Below are 19,023 nucleotides of genomic sequence, written 5' to 3' on the forward strand. Positions count from 1 at the left end.
CAGTAATAATGTGTTCACAGACTTATGGTAATGTTAGTCAGTCTCTTGCTTTCTGCTCTATAGTTGATAGGCTCTATAGATTAATATTTCCCCACTTAATCGTCGCCGAAAGTCGGGTTATCCAACCAGAATCGGATCTTCTCCAGGGCAAAGATATCATGTTCCTTCTTAGAAGTAGTATAGTCCTCAATCCGACCTTCAATCCAACCACTCGTACCCCGAGACGTTCCCAGCAAACTTCCAATTTTCCCGGCTGAGCCAAAGTTGATCAGGACCGGCATTCCACCGCAGGCCTTGGAGTCGTCAACCAGCAGATGCGTCGGGTTGAGGTCATTATGTGCCCAGCCGAGTGAATGTAGGTGATAAATAGCAGACTCAAGCGCGTCCATGAATGCTTTCTTATCGATATTTCCCACTCCACGACTGAGATAGTTCTTCAGGTCATGCGGATGGCGGCCGAGCAGGATTCCAGTCAGGTAGCCTCTCTGGAAGCGGCAGCCGTGGTACTGGATAAAATAAGGATGTGGGTGTGCGGAAAGAACTTCCATGGTACGGGCCTCCTCCAAAAAGCTTTGGGCGAGTAGGTGTACTACATTGTGTCGTTTAATAGGGTCGCTTGATGAAGACTTGAACATTGGCGGGGAGCTCTCATTAGAGAACAATACTTTCACGATTAAGCGGCCGTTCTGGCTTTCGGCTTCGAATTCACAGGTCCCTATACTATAATTTTAACTCAAGTAGAAACACAAGAGTAGTGGTTGCTTGCTTCGGTCGAAAGATAATTGACAACATGATTACTAAACTTTTGTGCTTAAATAACATCAGGGAAAAGTTGGTCCAAAGTTCCACAAATTATGACTACGGTAAATGGGTACACTTCAGGGCTTGGCCAATTCGCTAGATACTGGAAATTAAAACAGAATTAGGATCTCTAGGACCGACGACGATTTTGAACCGCCTCCACTCGACCCTCCAACGATCTCTCCTCATCCAAATTCCTTTCGTAAGTAATTGACACTTCATGCGTCTGTTTAATACCAGGGCTATGAACGAGAATACTCTTCTCACTACCATCATCCTTGCGAGTCGTAAGTGTAATCGCCTCGCCCTGGCAATAATAATACGGATCGGATTGAGGAGGTCGACTACCCTTCTGACTGCGATACTTCCCGGATAACTGGTAGCTTACGTACGTGGGCTCGTCAGTTCGGTCGTAGCTAGATCGCATTCGAATAAAGATGATTCGGAGCGAGGGGATAGATGCAGCAAATATGGTGCAGCCTGTTTCGCCAGACGCCCAGATTATGATGCTAGAGCAGTACCCTGTTGTTTGTCAGAGATGTTGAGATGTGGGGTTTGGAAAGGAGGGCCGCACAGGTAAAGTCTTGGACATGGGCTACATTGACGAGTTTTGAGGTTTTGATGAATGCTGTTGCTGCAGCGCTGTATTAATGGTATGTTAGGGCTGGATTCTATTAAATTGTGGATGGCGAGGACTTACAAGACGCCCATACTCATGGCAATTGCAATGCCAAACTTCTCCCGGCGTCTCATTTGAAGTTTCCATAGAACTGCCCAAGGAAGGACAGCGAGAATAAAGTCCATGCACCCAGAGTATGCTAAAAGTGAATCATTAGTACGACCTAAAAATGATAGCACAGACGCAAGTGTGGAAATACCTCCAGCCGCGAGCGCAATTGTCTCAAAAACAATAGTTGGCCAGCAAGTCGCTGTCGCCATAAGCTTGATATCCCAAAGTGCGGCAGTAGGCTTGCATTGAATAAGGTAGCAGATAGCACAGAGCCACATGATAGCATTCATCGTGATAATGATGAACCACAGTAAGGCCTTCATCCACGTCTTCGTAACGATGCGAAGAAGTGTGAGAGCAAATGAGGTCTTACTTAGGACGCAACCGATGATCACGACGACCAAGGCGATATAAACTAATTTGAGGGCGCGTGGAATGGCGGTTTTATCTTCGATCGTGTCGACATGTTTTCCTATTACGCCTAGTTGTATGGACTTGGTGATCATAGCTGTGAAGATGAGAAGGAGTACCTTGAAAATGGGATTAGCTTTCCGTCTAGGATTCATATTGTGGGAGTAAGAGGAGCATATACCCAGGAAAGTAAAATGACTGCATCATCCCATCCAAAACCTCTGCTCAGCGTTACTTTGCAATAAATTCGTAGACCGACGATTAATCCAGGAACGAGGACCAAGATCCAGCATACCGCCAAAATAACCGGGCCCTGGTCTTGACCAGCCTCGGCGGCCATTGTAGATAGAAGGGACGAAGGAATTATTCTTCAATTATAGCTCAACTTTTGTCGAGACAATTATAGGCAGCTAGAACTGAGCAATAGACAGGATTTAGTTCTGATAAAGACAAAAACGAGAAAATGATGGATAATACCAAGTCCACAGTGTGGTAGGCGCTATTCAACAAACATGCCTCACAGCATGCATGGTTCATGAAGAACTCCGACTATAATGAAACAACGAAAAATAGATACATCGACCGAAGTGTCTCCTAAATATCCGCCGTATACTCGAAATAGGTTAGCTTGCAGAATGCGAAACACCACAGATGAAGGATGAAAAGCCTGCCTCGCCTTGAAGCAGCCCCAACGGCGGTCCAGAATCAGTGACATATGAGCTGCAAAAGTGCAGATATGATAGGTGCTACTTACGGCAGGAAAAAGAAAGACGGTAGCAACCAGGAGAATATGTCCTGAGGATTGTTCTTTTTTCCTTGGAAGTATCCTCGCATAGGTTGCATTCCATTGAATAAGCAGAAGCAAAGTTCCAAACAAGATTGGAGCTATCCACCGCACGAGTCTAGACCCGCACGAAGCTGTCGAATATCAGTGTTGAGAGTAATTTTGGACCATAGCTGTCAGCCCCAGAATGCATAGATGAAACAGCCGGCCGCAATTTGGCAGCTGGATCCGTATCCCCGCGGCCTTGGGCTCGTGGGTTGCGGAAGAGCTCCACTGTCCGTGCATACTGCTGGTAACGGTGCAGATTATCGAAGCCCTTGAGACACTATATCATTTATGTCTCTAGCTCAGATAGTTTACAGATAATCTTCCATTTTCTTTCAGAAGATCCGCTGGCAATCAACCGTCTCGTCCTATGTTTGGAAGTTAGGACCACAGTCTATGTATCCACCTCCCCGCATGCCTGACGGACTCCACTTTTCCCGATCCAGGTGGATCCTTCACAACTGATGACCTCAGAACGTTATCGATGAACGACGTGAAAAGCAAAGAATTATGCTTTGGCGAGACTGGAGACCCTCCTGTCCACATTGCATAAAATTGTTCAAGGCAACGGGGAGATCATGTTACTTTCCACAGCGCAGTTGTCTTGAACCTAAATGGCATAGGTTGCAGTCGCGTCACGAAAAATGTGATCTATCATGTCCAGGAAATTAGCACAACAGTGGCATCGAAGCTAATCAAAGACTAGCATCTAGCAAATACGGCGTAGTAACAAGACACTTTAAAACAAAAGGTATCCGATGACCAATGCCCAATATTTCTGATCGGTCAGGCAGGTATGCGTCGTGCTGACTATCTTGAACCCCAGTCGCATAGTTACTCAATCTCTTTGCTACAACGTACTTTGAAAGTGCCATGACTGCGTAATCTTGGCCTGACGAACTATAATGCTGTTCTGAATTCCCTTGCTGATTGTGGGAGAACAGGGAAGCGATGCAACTGTGGAGGAGATATAGGCGATGCAAATTCATGCCTGGGTATATGATCATTGTGCAGGCAAGCTTATCTATAGTATAGCGCAAATCATTACGTGAATTTTATCGAAACAACAATTTAGAAACCTAAAGTGCAAGATTAGCATATTCCACCCGAGACACGCGTAAACCAGAAAGAACAACTCACCTTTCTCTGTGTTACCCTCACCCATACTCTTGCTGCTGCTGCTTCCACTCTGGATAGCACCCAGGATACCATCAATGTAGGGAGCACCACTCCACTTCTGGTGAGTGAGGACCTCGACGCCCATCTCCTTCTCCCGGGACTGGACCAAGCGCACGTAAGCAAGCATGCCCTCATCCTTGAAGGCGCGCGAGAGTTCCGTTGTGATGGTGGCGTTGGTGTGAAGACCGGCCAGGGAGATGAGTTGCAGGACGAATCTATATTGTCAGTTTCTGCATTTGAGTGAGAGGCTCGGAAAGTGTGCTTACCCGTGCTTGGCAAGATCCCAAATGAACGATTTGAGTGAGGCTTCGTCGAAGCCCTGGCCCATCCAGTTGAATGACGGGCTCAGGTTGTACACCAGCTTCTTGCCTGGGAACGCGGCGCGCACCTTGCCGGCGAGACTAGCGGCCTTCTCGACGTTGGGATCGCCGGTCTCGACCCAGAGCAGATCGGCGTAGGGGGCAAACTCCTTGGCGCGCTTGGTCGCTGCGGGGAAGCCGGCGCGGTAGTGGTAGTATCCTTCACGGGTACGGGGGCTGTCGCACGACCAGGCGACGGACGACTTGGTGTAGTCGTTGGCCAAGACACGACGGCGGGAGATGGAGAGATCGGGGTTCTTCTCAACGTGAGACTTGTAGGCATCACGGGCGGACTGGGAGGCACCTTCAGCTGCAAGGTGGGCATCCACAGCTAGGGAAGGTTAGTTGAATCTACAGACAGCGAAGGGTTGTTGACGTACCCTCATCGAAGGTGACTAGCTTGTGCTCCTTCACCCAGTTCACTTCAAAAGCGTCAATCTCAGCAGGAGACGCGCCTTCGCGCTCCATTGCCTGCAGAGTCTCGGCCAAAGGCTCCACCTCTTCCGCAACACCTAGGATGAACTCGTGGTCACGCACATCAATGGCACTGCTGATCAGCTTGCCACTCTCAGAGTCGGTACGAGCAATGACCAGGTTCTCGCAGCCCATCAAATCCCACTGGAAGCGCGCAGCCACTAGGCGGTTAATGTGCTCGCCCATGGGAACAAGCACCTTACCAGCCAAATGGCCGCACTTCTTGCCGCCGTGAAGCTGGTCTTCGAAGTGTACAGCCGCGGCACCATTCTCAGCGAAGAGCTTGGCCAGCTTCAGGACTGCTGAGAGACCACCGTGTCTGTATGATTGACCGAGTCAGCGCTGCAACCCAATCCCATGGCCGAGAAAGGAACATACCCGGTATCACCATCCGCAACGATCGGGCGCATATAGTCCACGTAAGGGGTGTCCTTGCGCTGCTCGGGAGTCAACTTTCGTCGCACATCCCACTGCTTCCGGTCGTGCATCTGCTGCGCCTTGAACAGGCGCTGCACCTGGTTCGGCACTGTGTTATAAGGGTAGTCTCCGAAATCCGGGGAGACTTCGTTGGTGGTGGTCAATAGTGACGAGCATGCCCAGCCGGAAATATAGAGAATCTCCTGGTTCGGAGCTTGCTGGGTCATCTGGACGGGGTCAATGGCTCCCACTAGTCACGTCGCAACCGTTAGCCCGAGCGGTAAGTAACTCGACCGGCATAGCACAGCGCTCTAAACAACTCACTTGTATGCACCGGCTCTCCAGCTGCCGCCCGCTCATTCAACAAATTGAACAGTTTCCGCGCCATGAGCGAGCTAGGATACGTCTGCTGCAGCGAGCCGCGCTTGCTCACGACATCCTCGGCAGAGTAAGGCCGCTTAATTCCCTCGTAGCGAGGCGAGCTCCACCAAGCTTCCACATCGCGCACCTGCTGCTCATACAAGGCATCCTCCGCAGGCCCGGCCTTGTCTGCTGTAGACAGCAGCTGGTATGCGTCGGAGGGCAGTGTCGTGGACACGGGCGGGTGGACGGCGGGCGGTGATGACATCCGAGGGTAACCGCACGTGAAGGAGCGCAAGACGAGGCGTTTCGGCGCAGTTGCAAGGGGTAGCTGCCGCGGGAGTCGTCGCGGGATCGAACGAAACATTATGTATGTGTGTGATTGAATTCGGCGACGCTGTGTGGGCCGAGTTAAGGAGAAGGAAAGAAGGACCGATTTAAAAGGTGGGTGGGTGTTTATTGCACGGTCAACCTCGGGCCGCGAGACGACTCTGGGGTTTTCCCCACGCCTCCGATAACCGCTACTTGACTAAGCACTGGGCCAGGGAGACCAGACCCTCCAGGTTTCTGAGTGGTCGGAATTTGCGGCGAGAGCGGCTGTTGCGGGAGTCAAGCAAGGATGGTCCATATGTGTCATGGAACATGATCGACTTGGGAATTATCGGATGATGCATTCCGGTAGGCAGTCTCGCTTGGAAGTAGTCTCTGTCATAGTCTTTCATTTATTGAATCAAGCCCAGTGGGTCGGCATATTCTACTGACTAAGAAATGCCCGGCTGGCCGAGGCTGGCGGCCCAGACGAAAGCTTGGCATCAATCAACATCACAACGTCTATTGCTTCTCGTTAACAGTTCACCTGGTGAAATCAACAACAGGACTCATCAATGGACTCCTACCACTGAGGATAACCACTGAAGCTAAACATGGAATATCACAGTCTATCCCAAGCCGCTTGCCTGTAGCACCATCGCTCGCACATCAATGCCCTCAGCATTTCTATAGGGGCCAATCCAATCAGAACCTCGAGTGCTGAAAAGCCGTTCTAAGCTCCAGACCTGCTTGAGGAAGTCCATACGTCTCAAGAGCAAATTTGTCTATTTGAGACAAATCCCGATAGCACAACTACCAACGTCATCTGGAAGAGCCACTACATTAAAAGCCAGCTATTAATGAATACTCGCCGAGAAAAGCGTCTTCCTACATACTCCATTTTGCTACATGGATCGAAAAAGGTTCCAAGAGCATCTCTGTGCAATGACGGGCACAGATTGCAATAAAACCAATATTGTATAATGACACTATCTACCTGACTATCTACACGACTCGCAGGACCAGCCCGCACGCTCTCTCACAGCACTCCCATCCGCTTCTCCTCCCCTCCATCCCCTCTAGTACCTCCAGCGGTGTCTGGGTACCTCCTTCCCATCCCGTCCCGTGATCATCACCCCTCCCCCATAATGGGGGTCAATGACTGGCGGGGGCACGACTATCGGAACGTAGTCGATCATGGGGATTTCCGGTGCAACGGCTTGCGCCGGCAGCACGAAGACGGGAGCGGGAACGTTGGCAGGCATGGCGGCGGGAACAACGGCCATGGTCATTGTCGCAAGGGCGAGGGAGCCTTGCTTGCTACCAACGTGCGCGAGCAGGGCGCGCAGGAGGTCCATCCACTCATTGTCGAAGTGGAGGTTTTTGAAGGCCATCACCTCCGTTGCCAGGGGTGAGTCGCGGATGGCAGCCAAAAGGTGGCGAGAGTAATTTGCCAGCGGGACTGTCTAGGAAAGAGGTTAATCACTGATTACTGACAGGATGGATGAATGTATCGATGCGAGGTACAGAGGTAAACGTACGCGGTGCGCTGGTCTGGACTGCATGAAGGCCGAGCCAGATGAACTCGGGCGTCATGATGATCCGCAGGATGCCCGGCTGCGGGGAGTTGGGGTTGATGACACAGAAGAACTGCGCCATGAGCTCGTTGAGCTCCCAGTCGGTGATGGCGATATAAGGGCCCTGCCCGAGTACCTGCTCAAGCAGTCCCAGGGTTCCCCATTGGTGGAAGTTGTCTTGGGCATACCCACTGACCAGCAGTGAAATATCCCGGGCAGCGAAAACGGGGGTGGTGATATTGGTGGGAGCGGACATTGTAAACGAGGAAATCTTAGAGAAGATAAAAGAGGCATCGAGATGTATGGGGGATGTTTATGTTTTGATGCCCACGGATTTCAGGAGAGACAAGAAGGCAGATATGGAAGACGTGCTGCCCTAGATATGGTGTCTAGCTTGATACCTCCGGTTTTGTATAGACTTTGGAATTCTGCCTTTTTGGAAGTTGTAGGCTTCCCTGCTGCCATCAAGTGCCTGCCTTCATGTTTCTGCCTCAGAGTCTCCTCGTCCATATCAACATGTCTACCTCCATGTTTCTGCCTACAAGACTCTCACTCTATTCTTCTGGGTAGTCAACAATCCCAACACGAGAGGCATCAATATCTCACCATGTCTGCTGCCTCATTCTGCTCCTTCATGCTGTGGAGCATGAGGGCATAAATATCTCCCCAGAAATCTGCGATACTTTCCTTCTCCTTCTTCTCTCCAAGAAAAACCGACATGTCGAACACCTCCGCCAACATCCCTTCTTTCTCCCGGTCTGATATCCAGCTGCTGGTCAGCGGATACAGACGGGGCGGCCTTCATCTCTGGGGGCAAGTTGGCCTGTTCACGCAGGTGCTGGGGCTGGGCCCCATGAACGACAAGTCGACCGCTGTGGTGGCGTGGGAGCTCTCCGAGCTCATGGGGCATGTGGTCTGCGTCGTTGACCCTTGCTCCGCCGCGCCTTGGTACTTGCGCATAGTCCTGACGCCGGACTTCATCTTCCTGGGCCTTCACTGGGCCGGTTCCAACTCGCCTGGTACGTATCATCTTATCTCACTTTAATCTTGATTAGAGATGAGGTCTCATCGGTGCTGCCCTGATATCAAACTCACTTTCGCTTTATCTCACTTTCGCTTTATTGCTGGTCTTTGTTAACCATCTATTCTTCAATATCAGTTTCCCTTGGCGACTACTACCACTCCCTGGTGGATGCCATCCGACATCGACCCCTAGCCATGGGGGCGATGGCATGCCAGCAACTGGACTTCGACCAGGAGTGGCTCGACCTCCTCCGCGCTCTGGACGGGCACCTGGGCGGCAAGGCTGGCCACCTTCCGCCCAGCATGCCAACCATTCCTGCCGCCGTGCCGACGATGCTCGCCAATGTCACCATCGTCGCCGCCGCCGCGCCAACCTTTGCGCCGCCTGCCGTCACCATGGGTGACGTGCAAATGGTGGATGCCGGGGTGGATGCCGGGGGTGTGGGAGGAGGAGTTGGGGGGTCCGGTGTGGCCCAAATTGTCACCAGGGACGGCCGGGTGATCACCCCGCAGTGGTCGGCGTCTTTCCCGCCACTGCCGGGTGGTCCTCGGAGGTAGTTGAGGAAGAGGGGGAGAAAGAGGGAGAAGGAGGGAGAAGGGAAAGGGGGGGAGGAGGGTGGTGGATGTTGTTTGATTCTTGTGTAGATAGACACTGCGAGAGATCATTTGTTCGAGGTCCTTGTTTCTTATGCTGGTCATAAGAATTGTGGATTTCGATATCTCGTGGTTACCCATGGTTTTGGATATTTTTTTTTGTCCATGGATGTTTTATTGAGCGGGCGATTTCGTCTTTTTTTGGTCGCTTTCAATGCTATGTATATGGTTTCGACTTTGACTTGCAGTTTCAAGTCAATCTTCGAATCCATATTTGATCCCATATTTGATTCGTCATCGTTTCATGCTCTGTATTCATTGTATGTGTCTTTATATAAGACCATGGAATAGGCAGTTGACAAACGATCCAGACCACGAAAAAGGTCGGGCTGGACTATCGAGGGCTCCGGTATCTTTAGGACTTACATTCGGAGGGCTCGGGGTTCCCCGCACGTCGACCGAGATCTGGCATATTTCTCCACTCTGGACTCTGGGCTCAACGGAAAATGGACGGACTTCCTTGATGATCGACTTGATACGAGTACATCGGAGATGTCAGTATAAAAGAGATGGTTTCGGTTGTATTCTGAGTTGATCCGAGTCTCTCTTGATCCAAGGGTCTAGAATTCCGATGGGCCCAGTCTTTCACGCTGGTCACGAGGACAGTTGAATGTTTATAGCGGAAGGGCACGGGCCCTTTCCAGTCCACTCGATTGGAGTCCGGGACTTGGTACTTGGTACCGGACGACTTCCCCCCACAAGCAAGGTCCGCTTGAACACATCATCTCGAGACCGATCCGCCGTGTTTGATACAGATGAAGTGATAGCCCAGTCTTGGCATCTACGGTCCCTGGTCACTGTTCACCATTCACCATTCACCATTCACCATTCATCTGGTATACTTGCTGCCGCCAGTATACTACTAGCTGAGCGTGAGCAACGAATCCCCAGCAGGATCCAGGTCCACGACGGTACGATACTTGACCCCTCAGCCGGCTCCAGCAGGGGTTCTCCAAAGATCGGCAAACGGCAACCGGCAGCGACAAACCCAAAATTGCCAACCCCCCGCAGATGCGCCTTATCATCGCATTCTTCCCTGTACCTCCCCGGCCTGGTGCTTCCCTATCACCCTATCGGCCTATCGTCCTATCAATCCTTCTGCAATCATCAGATCACCTGCCCATCCATTCGCTGTCCTCGCCGTCTTATCTTCCTCCTTCCTCTTCTCGTCACCCTCGTAACTCTTCCCCTTCTTCAGAGCCGCTTCCCAAGGATCATCCTCTCATCTTTCCTCTCATCTCTCCTCCTCCCATCAATATACCGATCATCGCCTTGGTATGGAAACAATCAAAATCCCATCCCCCTCCACGATTCTAGACTTCCCCGACCCCCTCCCGGTGTCCACGCGGGGAAAGCCTGTTTCGCCTCCCAAAGGGACCAAGCAGATCGCCACAGCCTCCCACAAACCCAAGCAGACCAAAAGTCGCAATGGTACGATCTCGTCTCTGGATGCAAATCCCGTCTCACTATGAAAATGAAAGAGAAAAAAAAGAATACATTCATAGGGAGGGTCTAGAGACCATCCCCCACAGCGGGTGGACCCGCCCCAGTTGTCTGCGCAGAATCGCTGACCCGATCTCTATCCGCTCCGCCCAGGTTGCATCACCTGCAAGGCGAAGCGGCTCAAGTGCGACGAGACCAAACCGACTTGTCACCAGTGCCATCGCCGAAAGGTTCCATGTGGTGGGTACAAGAAGGATTTCAAATGGCGGCCCTTTGAGGAGACCAACTTGGCCGTCGGACGACCGACCGCCACAAATGTCAAGAAAGGTATCGGACAGGACGATGATCCTCCGTCTAATCTTGGAATGTGGGATGGACTGGCTAACATTGATATACACTTGTGTAGTGAATGCTCCTTCACAGCAGTCTGTATCGATCGCGAATTCGGAAAACTTTCCCACGCCCCCGACGACCGATCAAGCAGCCTCGCCCATTGTTCCACAGTCCATCTCTTTCAACAACTCTCCGCCGGAATCCTCCTTGCATAGCTCACCTCGAAGCATCAAGAGCTTCTTGTCTGCAGATACCCATTCAGTAGATGACTTTGGTGTCCTCCAGGATGAAGAGTCCACGGGCGAGGAGAATACCCCAATTGGCGGTGTCTCGATGCCGGCGGACTCTGATCCTCTAGACTTTCTTTCTTTCCTTGAACCATTTCAACATTCGGTGCCTTTCTCGGACGACTTGACGTCTGATCATGATCTGAGCCGCTCAGGTCCAATATATTTTGGCCTTGAAGAGTTTGAGCCTGCCCCCGGCACCGGCAACGATGAGCTTAGTTTCTCCCGGTTGCTGGAGGATGACAGCGAGGATATCGAGGAGATCATTAGACAGTCTGAGCCTGGTGCAGGGCCTTGGAACATGAACTTCTCCGGGCAAGACGATAGCCCCTTTAATCAATCTCGGTTCCCCCGTCAGCCTTCCTTGGCGCCAGAAAGTCAAGAGATGTTGACAATGCGGTTCGACAAACTAACCTGCGGGATTCTATCTATCAAAGATGGCATGATGGAAAATCCATGGCGAACTCTCATCTGGCCCCTCGCAAAGAGTACCCCCGCCTTACACCACGCCATCCTCGCCTTATCGGCCTTCCACGCCGCCAAGGAAAATCCATCCCTGCGCGTCCAAGGTGTCAAACACATGCGCCAGAGCATCGTCTGCCTGCGACAACAGATCCAGAGCATGCGAGCAGACACAGCACTGGCGACTAGTCTCGCCCTGGCATTCGCTGATACTTGGGATCAGAACACGCGCACGTGCATCCAGCATCTGCGAGGCGCAAAGGCCTTGATGCTGCAGGTGCTTAATGCAGGTCTTCAGGGTGGTCTTCAGCCAGAGGAGCTGGATCGTATCCGATTCCTGTATAATACATGGACATATATGGATGTTATTGCGCGGCTGACGTCGCTGGATGAGTCTGGGCCGCAGGATTTGAATCCTTCTATTTTCCAATTGCCCACCGATGCGGTGCACGAGATTGACCCGTTGATGGGATGTGCTGCTACGCTTTTCCCGCTCATTGGCAAGGTTGGAAGGCTTGTTCAGCGCGTTCGGAAGACCTCCACCAATTCGGTGTCGATTGTCTCCCAGGCCATGGAGCTGAAGGCTCTGGTGGAGCAGTGGGAGCCTCCGCGTTGGTTTGAACCGCCTGAGGATCCTACATCGGAGGTTCAACACAGCATCCAGATGGCGCATGCATATCGCTGGGCAACCTTGCTGTACCTGCATCAAGCAGTTCCAGAGTTGCCGTCTGAGCCGGCCGAGGAACTAGCCAAGCGTGTTCTGATCTTGTTGGCCACAGTGCCACCCACCTCGCGCACTACTATCATCCAGATGTTCCCTCTTCTAGCTGCCGGGGCTGAAGTAGACTCGGATGATGATCGCAAGTGGGTGCTGGAAAGGTGGGAGGTTGTCCAGTCACGCTTGATGATCGGCGGCGTCGATCGCTGTCTGGATGTTATTCGGGAAGTCTGGGCTCGACGGGACAAACTCAAGGCCGAGCAACGTGAGCAGGAGCAGCAGGAGATGTTTGCATCTCGGCGAGCTGGCTCGTTCTCCAGTGAGAGCAAAGGAAAGCTCACTTCTTCAATTCGAGGAACGACCAATACTGGCAGAGGTTTTCAGCGCGCCAACTCGAGTGATCAGTCTGACAGATCGATGCGGAGACCGTCGGTCTCTAGTACAAGCAAGACTGGTCAGTCAAGGAGGGGGTCTGCTCTCTCATCGCTGGAGAATATTGAGTTTGCGAGGACTATTCGCAGCAGGCTGCATTGGGTCAATATTATGGGCGAATGGGGATGGGAAGGTAAGAAAGAATTGTTGGGAGTGCATTCCGCGAGAGTACACAGCTAAAATTTGACAGTCTTCCTCGGCTGATGTAATGATTCTTGACCGATTATAACCTGGGGTCAACAAAATCACATCTCGACCTGGCGGTTCTACCGCCAATGCAAATCTGCCACGCTCGAGATAAGCCGAGTTCCTTTGAACTTCGCAAGCATACTAATTGATGATTAACGACACAGAATGAGTTCTTTCTTACTGCTGCTGCTATTATCTTGATTTCCTCTTTTCCTGATTTTCAAATTGTACGCTGCAATCTTTCCAAATCTGGATATTGCAGCCAGCGCGGCGTTTCTGGTCTCCCCCTCAGGACTCCTTCGGACTTCTTTACCTTTCCTCCATCCTTCCTTGTCACCGATGTGACTTGGACTTTTATCACGATAGCGTTTCGATCGAAAAGATTGATTTTTTTGGATGAAGATGTGACCCTGTTTATCTAACTGCAGATGCTATGATCTAGGCACTAATAGCCACTCAGTCTTGGCTGATGATGCTGATGGCATCAACCCTATTCATCCATGCACCTGTCACCGAGCAGGATCCAACTCAATCCACTTCAAATACTCGTCAATAAGCGATACCCCAGCATCCAATGCCAGTAAATGCCATTAAGCGCCAATCACCGTCGATGCCCAGACACGCCAGACAACCCATGCGATGCCGACTGTTCTTCATCGTTGCACACCGAGTAAGACTCGTACTTCGATGGTAACTACGGATGCCTACGCAGCTGAAATATTGTCAAATTACAGCCCTGCATCCCCAGATTGAAGCCATAGCGCCTCGCGGTTCTCCTTAGTCAACGTGCCATGTCCGACCACAGAGACCCCGTCAACCCAGCGGCAATCTTCCAACTGCGCTTGATGCCTGCGCCAAGGATGTTGCCAGTCTCTGGGTTGATGAGGGTATCTGGTCTGGACCTAAGGGCGCGTCGCCTGCGTAGATACTTTGTTGCCCGACACGGCTACCAACAGGCTGATTTGTACTTGTATACTACAGCTTGAGAGGATAATCAGAGATAGCCTGTGCTGAACTGTATTGACTGCTGGATGGGTTCAACTGGTTGCCTAAGCTATTTCAAAGTCCTAGGAGACTTTTAATGAAGCTTGGACAACCTGGAATAACATGGAACTTGATTGTTAATAATTGTAGTACATACAAGTCAAGACTCTCCATCTCACAACATAGATCAAAGATGTCGTGTCTCATAGTGGGAACATTTGCAAGTCTTCTGCCGCGGGAAGCCAGAAATTCGGCATCAACATAATATCCCCGAGTCCTTCCGGGATATTTGCGTCGAAGATGGTGCTCGTATCAAATGGCGCATACGTAGTTTGTAGTACATCAAGCATCGGTGAATTGAAGCTTCCAGAACCCACTTCATCAGTGGCTGGTAGCAGTTTGTCGGGCACATCAAGTTCTTCTTGGCTGACCGGCCTGGAATTCCCTCCTGTATCGTGGGAGCTAGAAGAAAGGAAGTCGAATAGTTTAACGGCCCAATTTGCCGGATCCCAGAAATCAGCTGCGTGGTTTAACACAATGAGGCAGTTATCGAGTGATGCCCGGGTTTTTTCAGCCGAGTCGGAATCTGATTGACGCCACTGGCGATAGAAAATGATGCCTGCAAGGAAGAACGCAGGGAATAGTTCGTGTGGGAATCCGTTCAGAGCAGAGTTGGTCATTATGGTGATAGCAGTGGAGGCTATACTAGATGCTGCCGATTCTGCAATCGCTGTGGAACGACCCCTGCTGCAAGGTGTTTGAGATTGGGGTGATGAGACTCTTTCCGGCTTTGACATGTGGAGCAGGATGACATGATGATGGAACATTATCTTGAAAATCACGGAAAACTTGGGCAGGGGCGACGTTTGTTGGTCCCAATTTATCGATTCTGGAAGCTCGGACTGCCAGTCTGACAGTAGTTGATGCAGTTGTGCCACTGTAGCTGTACTTTCCCCCGGCCCAAAACGACTGATCAGTATCCGTCGTAGAAGAAGAGACAACTTGGACATTTGGATCTGGTAATGAGCTGGGTGCTTGCAGTGACAATCAGCTTGTGGCTCATGGGGGCACGTTATGACGCATTCAAAATCCTCGAATGTTAAGGGTTCCGTATCGCAAAGAGACATGTTGAGTCTAAATGAACGGCCGAGCAGTGCAGACGTATATGCGTCTCGTATGACCAGGTTCCACCACACCCGTCTCAGTAAACTCGTCACTTCTCGGAAGTGCGAGTAGGTATATGTGGCAGCCCGATGTAGACCAAGCGACACAGCAATCGTCACTCCAAACCCGGTCCAACTTCCCGGGTTCCAATAGCTGTGTATATGCGGACCGAAGAAGCTAAGCATCAGGGCTGCTTGGAGTAAAACAATCTTATCAGAGTGATAGCCCACGGTAAACAAGACCTTGGCCTTTTCGTAGTAGAACTGCCGTGTTTCGAATCTCGATTTGAATCCCGATCGATGGATGACTGCATCGTCGCAGAACGTAGCACCAATGAAACAAACGGCGTGAAGGATTATCCATGGGAGTTTTTGTTCACGATAATCTCTTTCCAATTGAGACTTCTCCACTATAGAACATAGTGGATGGAATCTTTCAAAATAAGCCGAGATGAGCGCATCCGATATAGCCTCATCGGGGTAGTCAAATGCGCCCTTTGCCTTCAAGTATGCGAGGTCTGTTTCTGACAGATGTCTAGGTGGTTGAGCGGCTATACCTAATGAGGCAGTCTCATCATAGATTTGGCGACTCGCGCTGTGCAGCTTGGGTCTTTCAGCGTATTGCAACTCTTCGAGAGCGAATGTCAACGGTGACGGTTCGCCAAAGACTACGATCCCAGGCCTTTCCGATTTGTGTGCGTTCTGTTGTCTTAAGAAGGCCTCGAACATACCAACCAGCGATTTCTCTGGTGGTTGCGACCCTCTTGATGCAGGAGTGTGATCAAAGATTCCCCCGAAAGGCTCCGAATCTTCCGAGGTATTTCCCGGGAATTGAGTTGGCGATTTATGTGACGAGGGAGGGGTGTTGAGGTTTGGGAATTCCTCTGGCTGAGAATCACCACTTGAGCCATCCATGCGTATTATATTGACCTCATCTAGGCCTATATGTTTCCTTTGTGTCCCGCCAGTCGCATTGATATGTCGGGCCGATCTGTCCTGCCCAGGTAATCCGCCCATTTCAGAACGTCTTCGGGCTTTCTTTCTATCATAGATTCCCCTCCTGGAAATTATCAATGCACAGTCGTCAATTTGATCCATGCGGCATCGGCTGCAGGGGAGTCCTGATTGCACTGCGTCGCATTTCACTTTGCGTTGATTGCATCTGTGACAGGCCTTCGAGGCTCTGTATTGTCCTCTCGGATTCCCGTCCGACATATTGAGTAGGATTGGGACTGAATGAGTCGAGGTGGTTGGTATGAACGAAAAAGATACTCGGATTCGCCACTTCAATAGAGATACTGAACACTTGAAATGACTGCAGAACAACGTGAGTTATCGGACGCTGTAGGGTAGCGATCGAAACTTTACCTCAAAGCTCCACGTGATCTAGAGATAGCTAACTGACTAGTTAGTTGGATACAATCCACGACGCTGACTAAACCAAGTCCAAGTTCCAAGGAATTTAGGTTTGCGCTCTTGCTACCTCCTGCTCTGTCGGAATGCATTTTGTGGAGTACGCAAGTTGCGTGCCAAGATGACCCATCCATATAGCCGCGGCTACTACGGCTATCTACTTGCCGATGACCCACTCCGGCAACTATACCGGGTTTGTGAAACAACTTGGGCCTCATTGCTACTCAGCGTCCGGTGATTACTTTCCAGGGAGATGCAGGCGGGGTAATCATGGGAGCAGAAAGTACGCGGGGAAGTGCTCCTGTCCTGAGCGTTATACACCAGTGCTTGTAGCCGTATTTTGCTTATATAGAACAGTGCCAGAAGTTAATAGCCCTTTAGCTGTCTGCGCATTCGTCGAAAAAATCGGTTATCATCTTTTCTCCTATTCATTCAATCAGAACCTTTCCCTCCCTGTGCCTCACTATGGGTTCCTTGGACCACACCATTCACTCAAAGGTGGATGCGATCGTTGTTGGTGCGGGGTTTGGCGGGATTTACATGTGTAAGAAGTTGGTTGACCAGGGTCTCTCGGTCAGATTGATAGAGGCCGCATCTGATATTGGCGGTACTTGGTATTGGAACCGATATCCTGGAGCCATGAGCGAGTATATTCATTCCGACCCTCTCGAAAGTTGCTTGGCCATTAACAAAGTATAGCACCAACTCCCACTTGTATCGCTACTCATGGGACAAGGAGGATCTCCTGAAGTATCCATGGTCGCGCACCTATCTTCGTCAGCCTGAAATCCTGAAGTACTTGGAGCACGTTGTTGAACGCCACAACCTTCGTCAGCACATGCAGTTCAATACGATGATGACCGGCGCGGAATGGAACCCCGAGACCAACACATGGACCGTCCAGACCAGTACCGGTCCAAACCTGGAGGCCAATTATCTGGTCACAGGAGTTGGCCTGCTCTCGAAGCAGAACTTCCCGGTTTATCCAGGTATCGATAAATACAAGGGCAAGCTCTACCACAGTGGGGCATGGCCCAAGCAGTATGACTTCAAGGGAAAGCGTGTTGGAGTTCTCGGAAACGGGTCCACGGGTGTTCAGATCATCACCGACATCGCCGATTATGTCAAACAGCTGGTCTGCTTCCAACGCACACCTCAATACGTCGTTCCATCGGGAGATAAGGTTGCCACACCCGAGCATCGTGCCGAAGTCAATGCGAATTACGATGCGATCTGGAAGCAGGCTAAGGAGAGTGCTTTTGCCTTCGGCTTCGAGGAAAGCACCACACCTCTAATGAGCGTGAGCAAGGAAGAACGCGAAAGAGTGTTTGAAGACGCATGGCAGAAAGGGAATGGATTCCGGTTCATGTTTGGCACGTTCTCTGACATCGTGACCAGTGAAGAGGCGAACGAGGAAGCTGCCAAGTTCATCCGCAGCAAGATTCGGGGCAAAGTCAACGATCCAGAGAAGGCTCGCAAGTTGACACCAACCGATTTCTACGCAAGACGTCCTCTGTGCGACGCTGGGTATTACGAGAAATTCAACTATGACCATGTCGATATCGTTGATCTCAAGGAAGCTCCCATCACAGAATTCACCGAAAAAGGCATCAAGACTGCTGATGGGATTGAGCACGAGCTCGATGCGATAGTCTTTGCCACAGGCTTTGATGCCGTTGATGGTAATTACACTAGCATTTCTATCAAGGGAAAGAATGATGAGACCCTGAAGCAGCGTTGGGCCGATGGTGCGACCTCGTACCTTGGACTTTCTGTTCCCGACTTCCCCAATCTGTTTATGATCCTGGGTCCCAACGGGCCCTTTACAAACCTGCCACCCAGCATCGAGACACAGGTTGAATTCATTGAAGAGCTGATTGCGCGTAGCTTTGGGTCATCTGCAGAAACTGGCAGCAATCGCGTCATCGAAACGACTACTAAGGCCGAACATGATTGGACAGAGATGTGCGATAATATCAGCAAGGATAGTCTATTTCGAAAGGCCGATTCCTGGATCTTTGGTGCCAATGTCCCAGGAAAGAAGAAATCGGTCCTCTTTTACTTCGGAGGATTAGGACAGTATCGCCAAGTTCTTGACGCTGAGGTCAAGAGTGGATACAAGGGATACCATTTTTACTAAGTCAGAGATTCAATGATATGAGAAGGCATAACAGTGCTTCGATACACTGGGTACTGCGCAATTGTGATAACTCTTTGAACATTAATTTTGTTTACCTGGGTGGCCTGGAGAGGGTAGCTTGTATTAGAATGCATTTCCGTATATGATGGACGAATTGAAAGAGTAAATAATACAACCCTGACCTTTATATCCTACATATCTTGGGATGATTAGAAATGAAGTAACAGCGATTATTCGATTACAGAGTTTTGAATCCGAGTTGTGGGGAAAAGTCGAACGACAATTTAGCAATCACAACTCTCTATTATCCGGATAGCGTTGCTCGCAGCACCTAAG

General features: G+C 50.7%; 8 protein-coding genes across 8 annotated transcripts; 3 read left to right on the forward strand and 5 right to left on the reverse strand.

The window, feature by feature from the left end:
• Nucleotides 1-95: 95 nt before the first annotated feature.
• N7458_010072 (uncharacterized protein) lies at nt 96-548 on the reverse strand (the record flags this gene model as incomplete). Its single annotated transcript, XM_056913454.1, has 1 exon — nt 96-548. The coding sequence occupies one exon, from the start codon at nt 546-548 to the stop codon at nt 96-98; it is 453 nt and encodes a 150-aa protein (XP_056762303.1).
• A 949-nt stretch (nt 549-1,497) lies between these two features.
• On the reverse strand, nt 1,498-2,097 carry N7458_010073 (uncharacterized protein; the record flags this gene model as incomplete). The annotated part of the gene is made up of 1 exon (XM_056913455.1): nt 1,498-2,097. The coding sequence occupies one exon, from the start codon at nt 2,095-2,097 to the stop codon at nt 1,498-1,500; it is 600 nt and encodes a 199-aa protein (XP_056762304.1).
• A 1,745-nt stretch (nt 2,098-3,842) lies between these two features.
• On the reverse strand, nt 3,843-5,927 carry N7458_010074 (methylisocitrate lyase ICL2; the record flags this gene model as incomplete). Its single annotated transcript, XM_056913456.1, has 6 exons — nt 3,843-3,850; nt 3,912-4,165; nt 4,217-4,640; nt 4,690-5,102; nt 5,162-5,450; nt 5,525-5,927. 6 exons carry the CDS (start codon nt 5,925-5,927, stop codon nt 3,843-3,845), a joined length of 1,791 nt encoding a protein of 596 aa, XP_056762305.1.
• A 1,021-nt stretch (nt 5,928-6,948) lies between these two features.
• Nucleotides 6,949-7,702, reverse strand: N7458_010075 (uncharacterized protein; the record flags this gene model as incomplete). Its single annotated transcript, XM_056913457.1, has 2 exons — nt 6,949-7,331; nt 7,411-7,702. The coding sequence occupies 2 exons, from the start codon at nt 7,700-7,702 to the stop codon at nt 6,949-6,951; spliced, it is 675 nt and encodes a 224-aa protein (XP_056762306.1).
• Nucleotides 7,703-8,164: 462 nt separating this feature from the next.
• N7458_010076 (uncharacterized protein) lies at nt 8,165-9,027 on the forward strand (the record flags this gene model as incomplete). The annotated part of the gene is made up of 2 exons (XM_056913458.1): nt 8,165-8,465; nt 8,606-9,027. 2 exons carry the CDS (start codon nt 8,165-8,167, stop codon nt 9,025-9,027), a joined length of 723 nt encoding a protein of 240 aa, XP_056762307.1.
• Nucleotides 9,028-10,400: 1,373 nt separating this feature from the next.
• Nucleotides 10,401-13,002, forward strand: N7458_010077 (Zn(II)2Cys6 transcription factor; the record flags this gene model as incomplete). The annotated part of the gene is made up of 4 exons (XM_056913459.1): nt 10,401-10,554; nt 10,720-10,893; nt 10,973-12,931; nt 12,989-13,002. The coding sequence occupies 4 exons, from the start codon at nt 10,401-10,403 to the stop codon at nt 13,000-13,002; spliced, it is 2,301 nt and encodes a 766-aa protein (XP_056762308.1).
• A 1,172-nt stretch (nt 13,003-14,174) lies between these two features.
• Nucleotides 14,175-16,049, reverse strand: N7458_010078 (fungal specific transcription factor domain-containing protein; the record flags this gene model as incomplete). The annotated part of the gene is made up of 1 exon (XM_056913460.1): nt 14,175-16,049. One exon carries the CDS (start codon nt 16,047-16,049, stop codon nt 14,175-14,177), a length of 1,875 nt encoding a protein of 624 aa, XP_056762309.1.
• Nucleotides 16,050-17,012: 963 nt separating this feature from the next.
• Nucleotides 17,013-18,687, forward strand: N7458_010079 (flavin-containing monooxygenase; the record flags this gene model as incomplete). The annotated part of the gene is made up of 2 exons (XM_056913461.1): nt 17,013-17,194; nt 17,247-18,687. 2 exons carry the CDS (start codon nt 17,013-17,015, stop codon nt 18,685-18,687), a joined length of 1,623 nt encoding a protein of 540 aa, XP_056762310.1.
• Between the last annotated feature and the right edge of the window lie 336 nt (nt 18,688-19,023).

The sequence above is a fragment of the Penicillium daleae genome (assembly GCF_028827525.1).
Source record: "Penicillium daleae strain IBT 16125 chromosome Unknown utg000008l_segment0_segment0, whole genome shotgun sequence".
In the NCBI taxonomy this organism is placed as follows: Eukaryota; Fungi; Ascomycota; class Eurotiomycetes; order Eurotiales; family Aspergillaceae; genus Penicillium; species Penicillium daleae.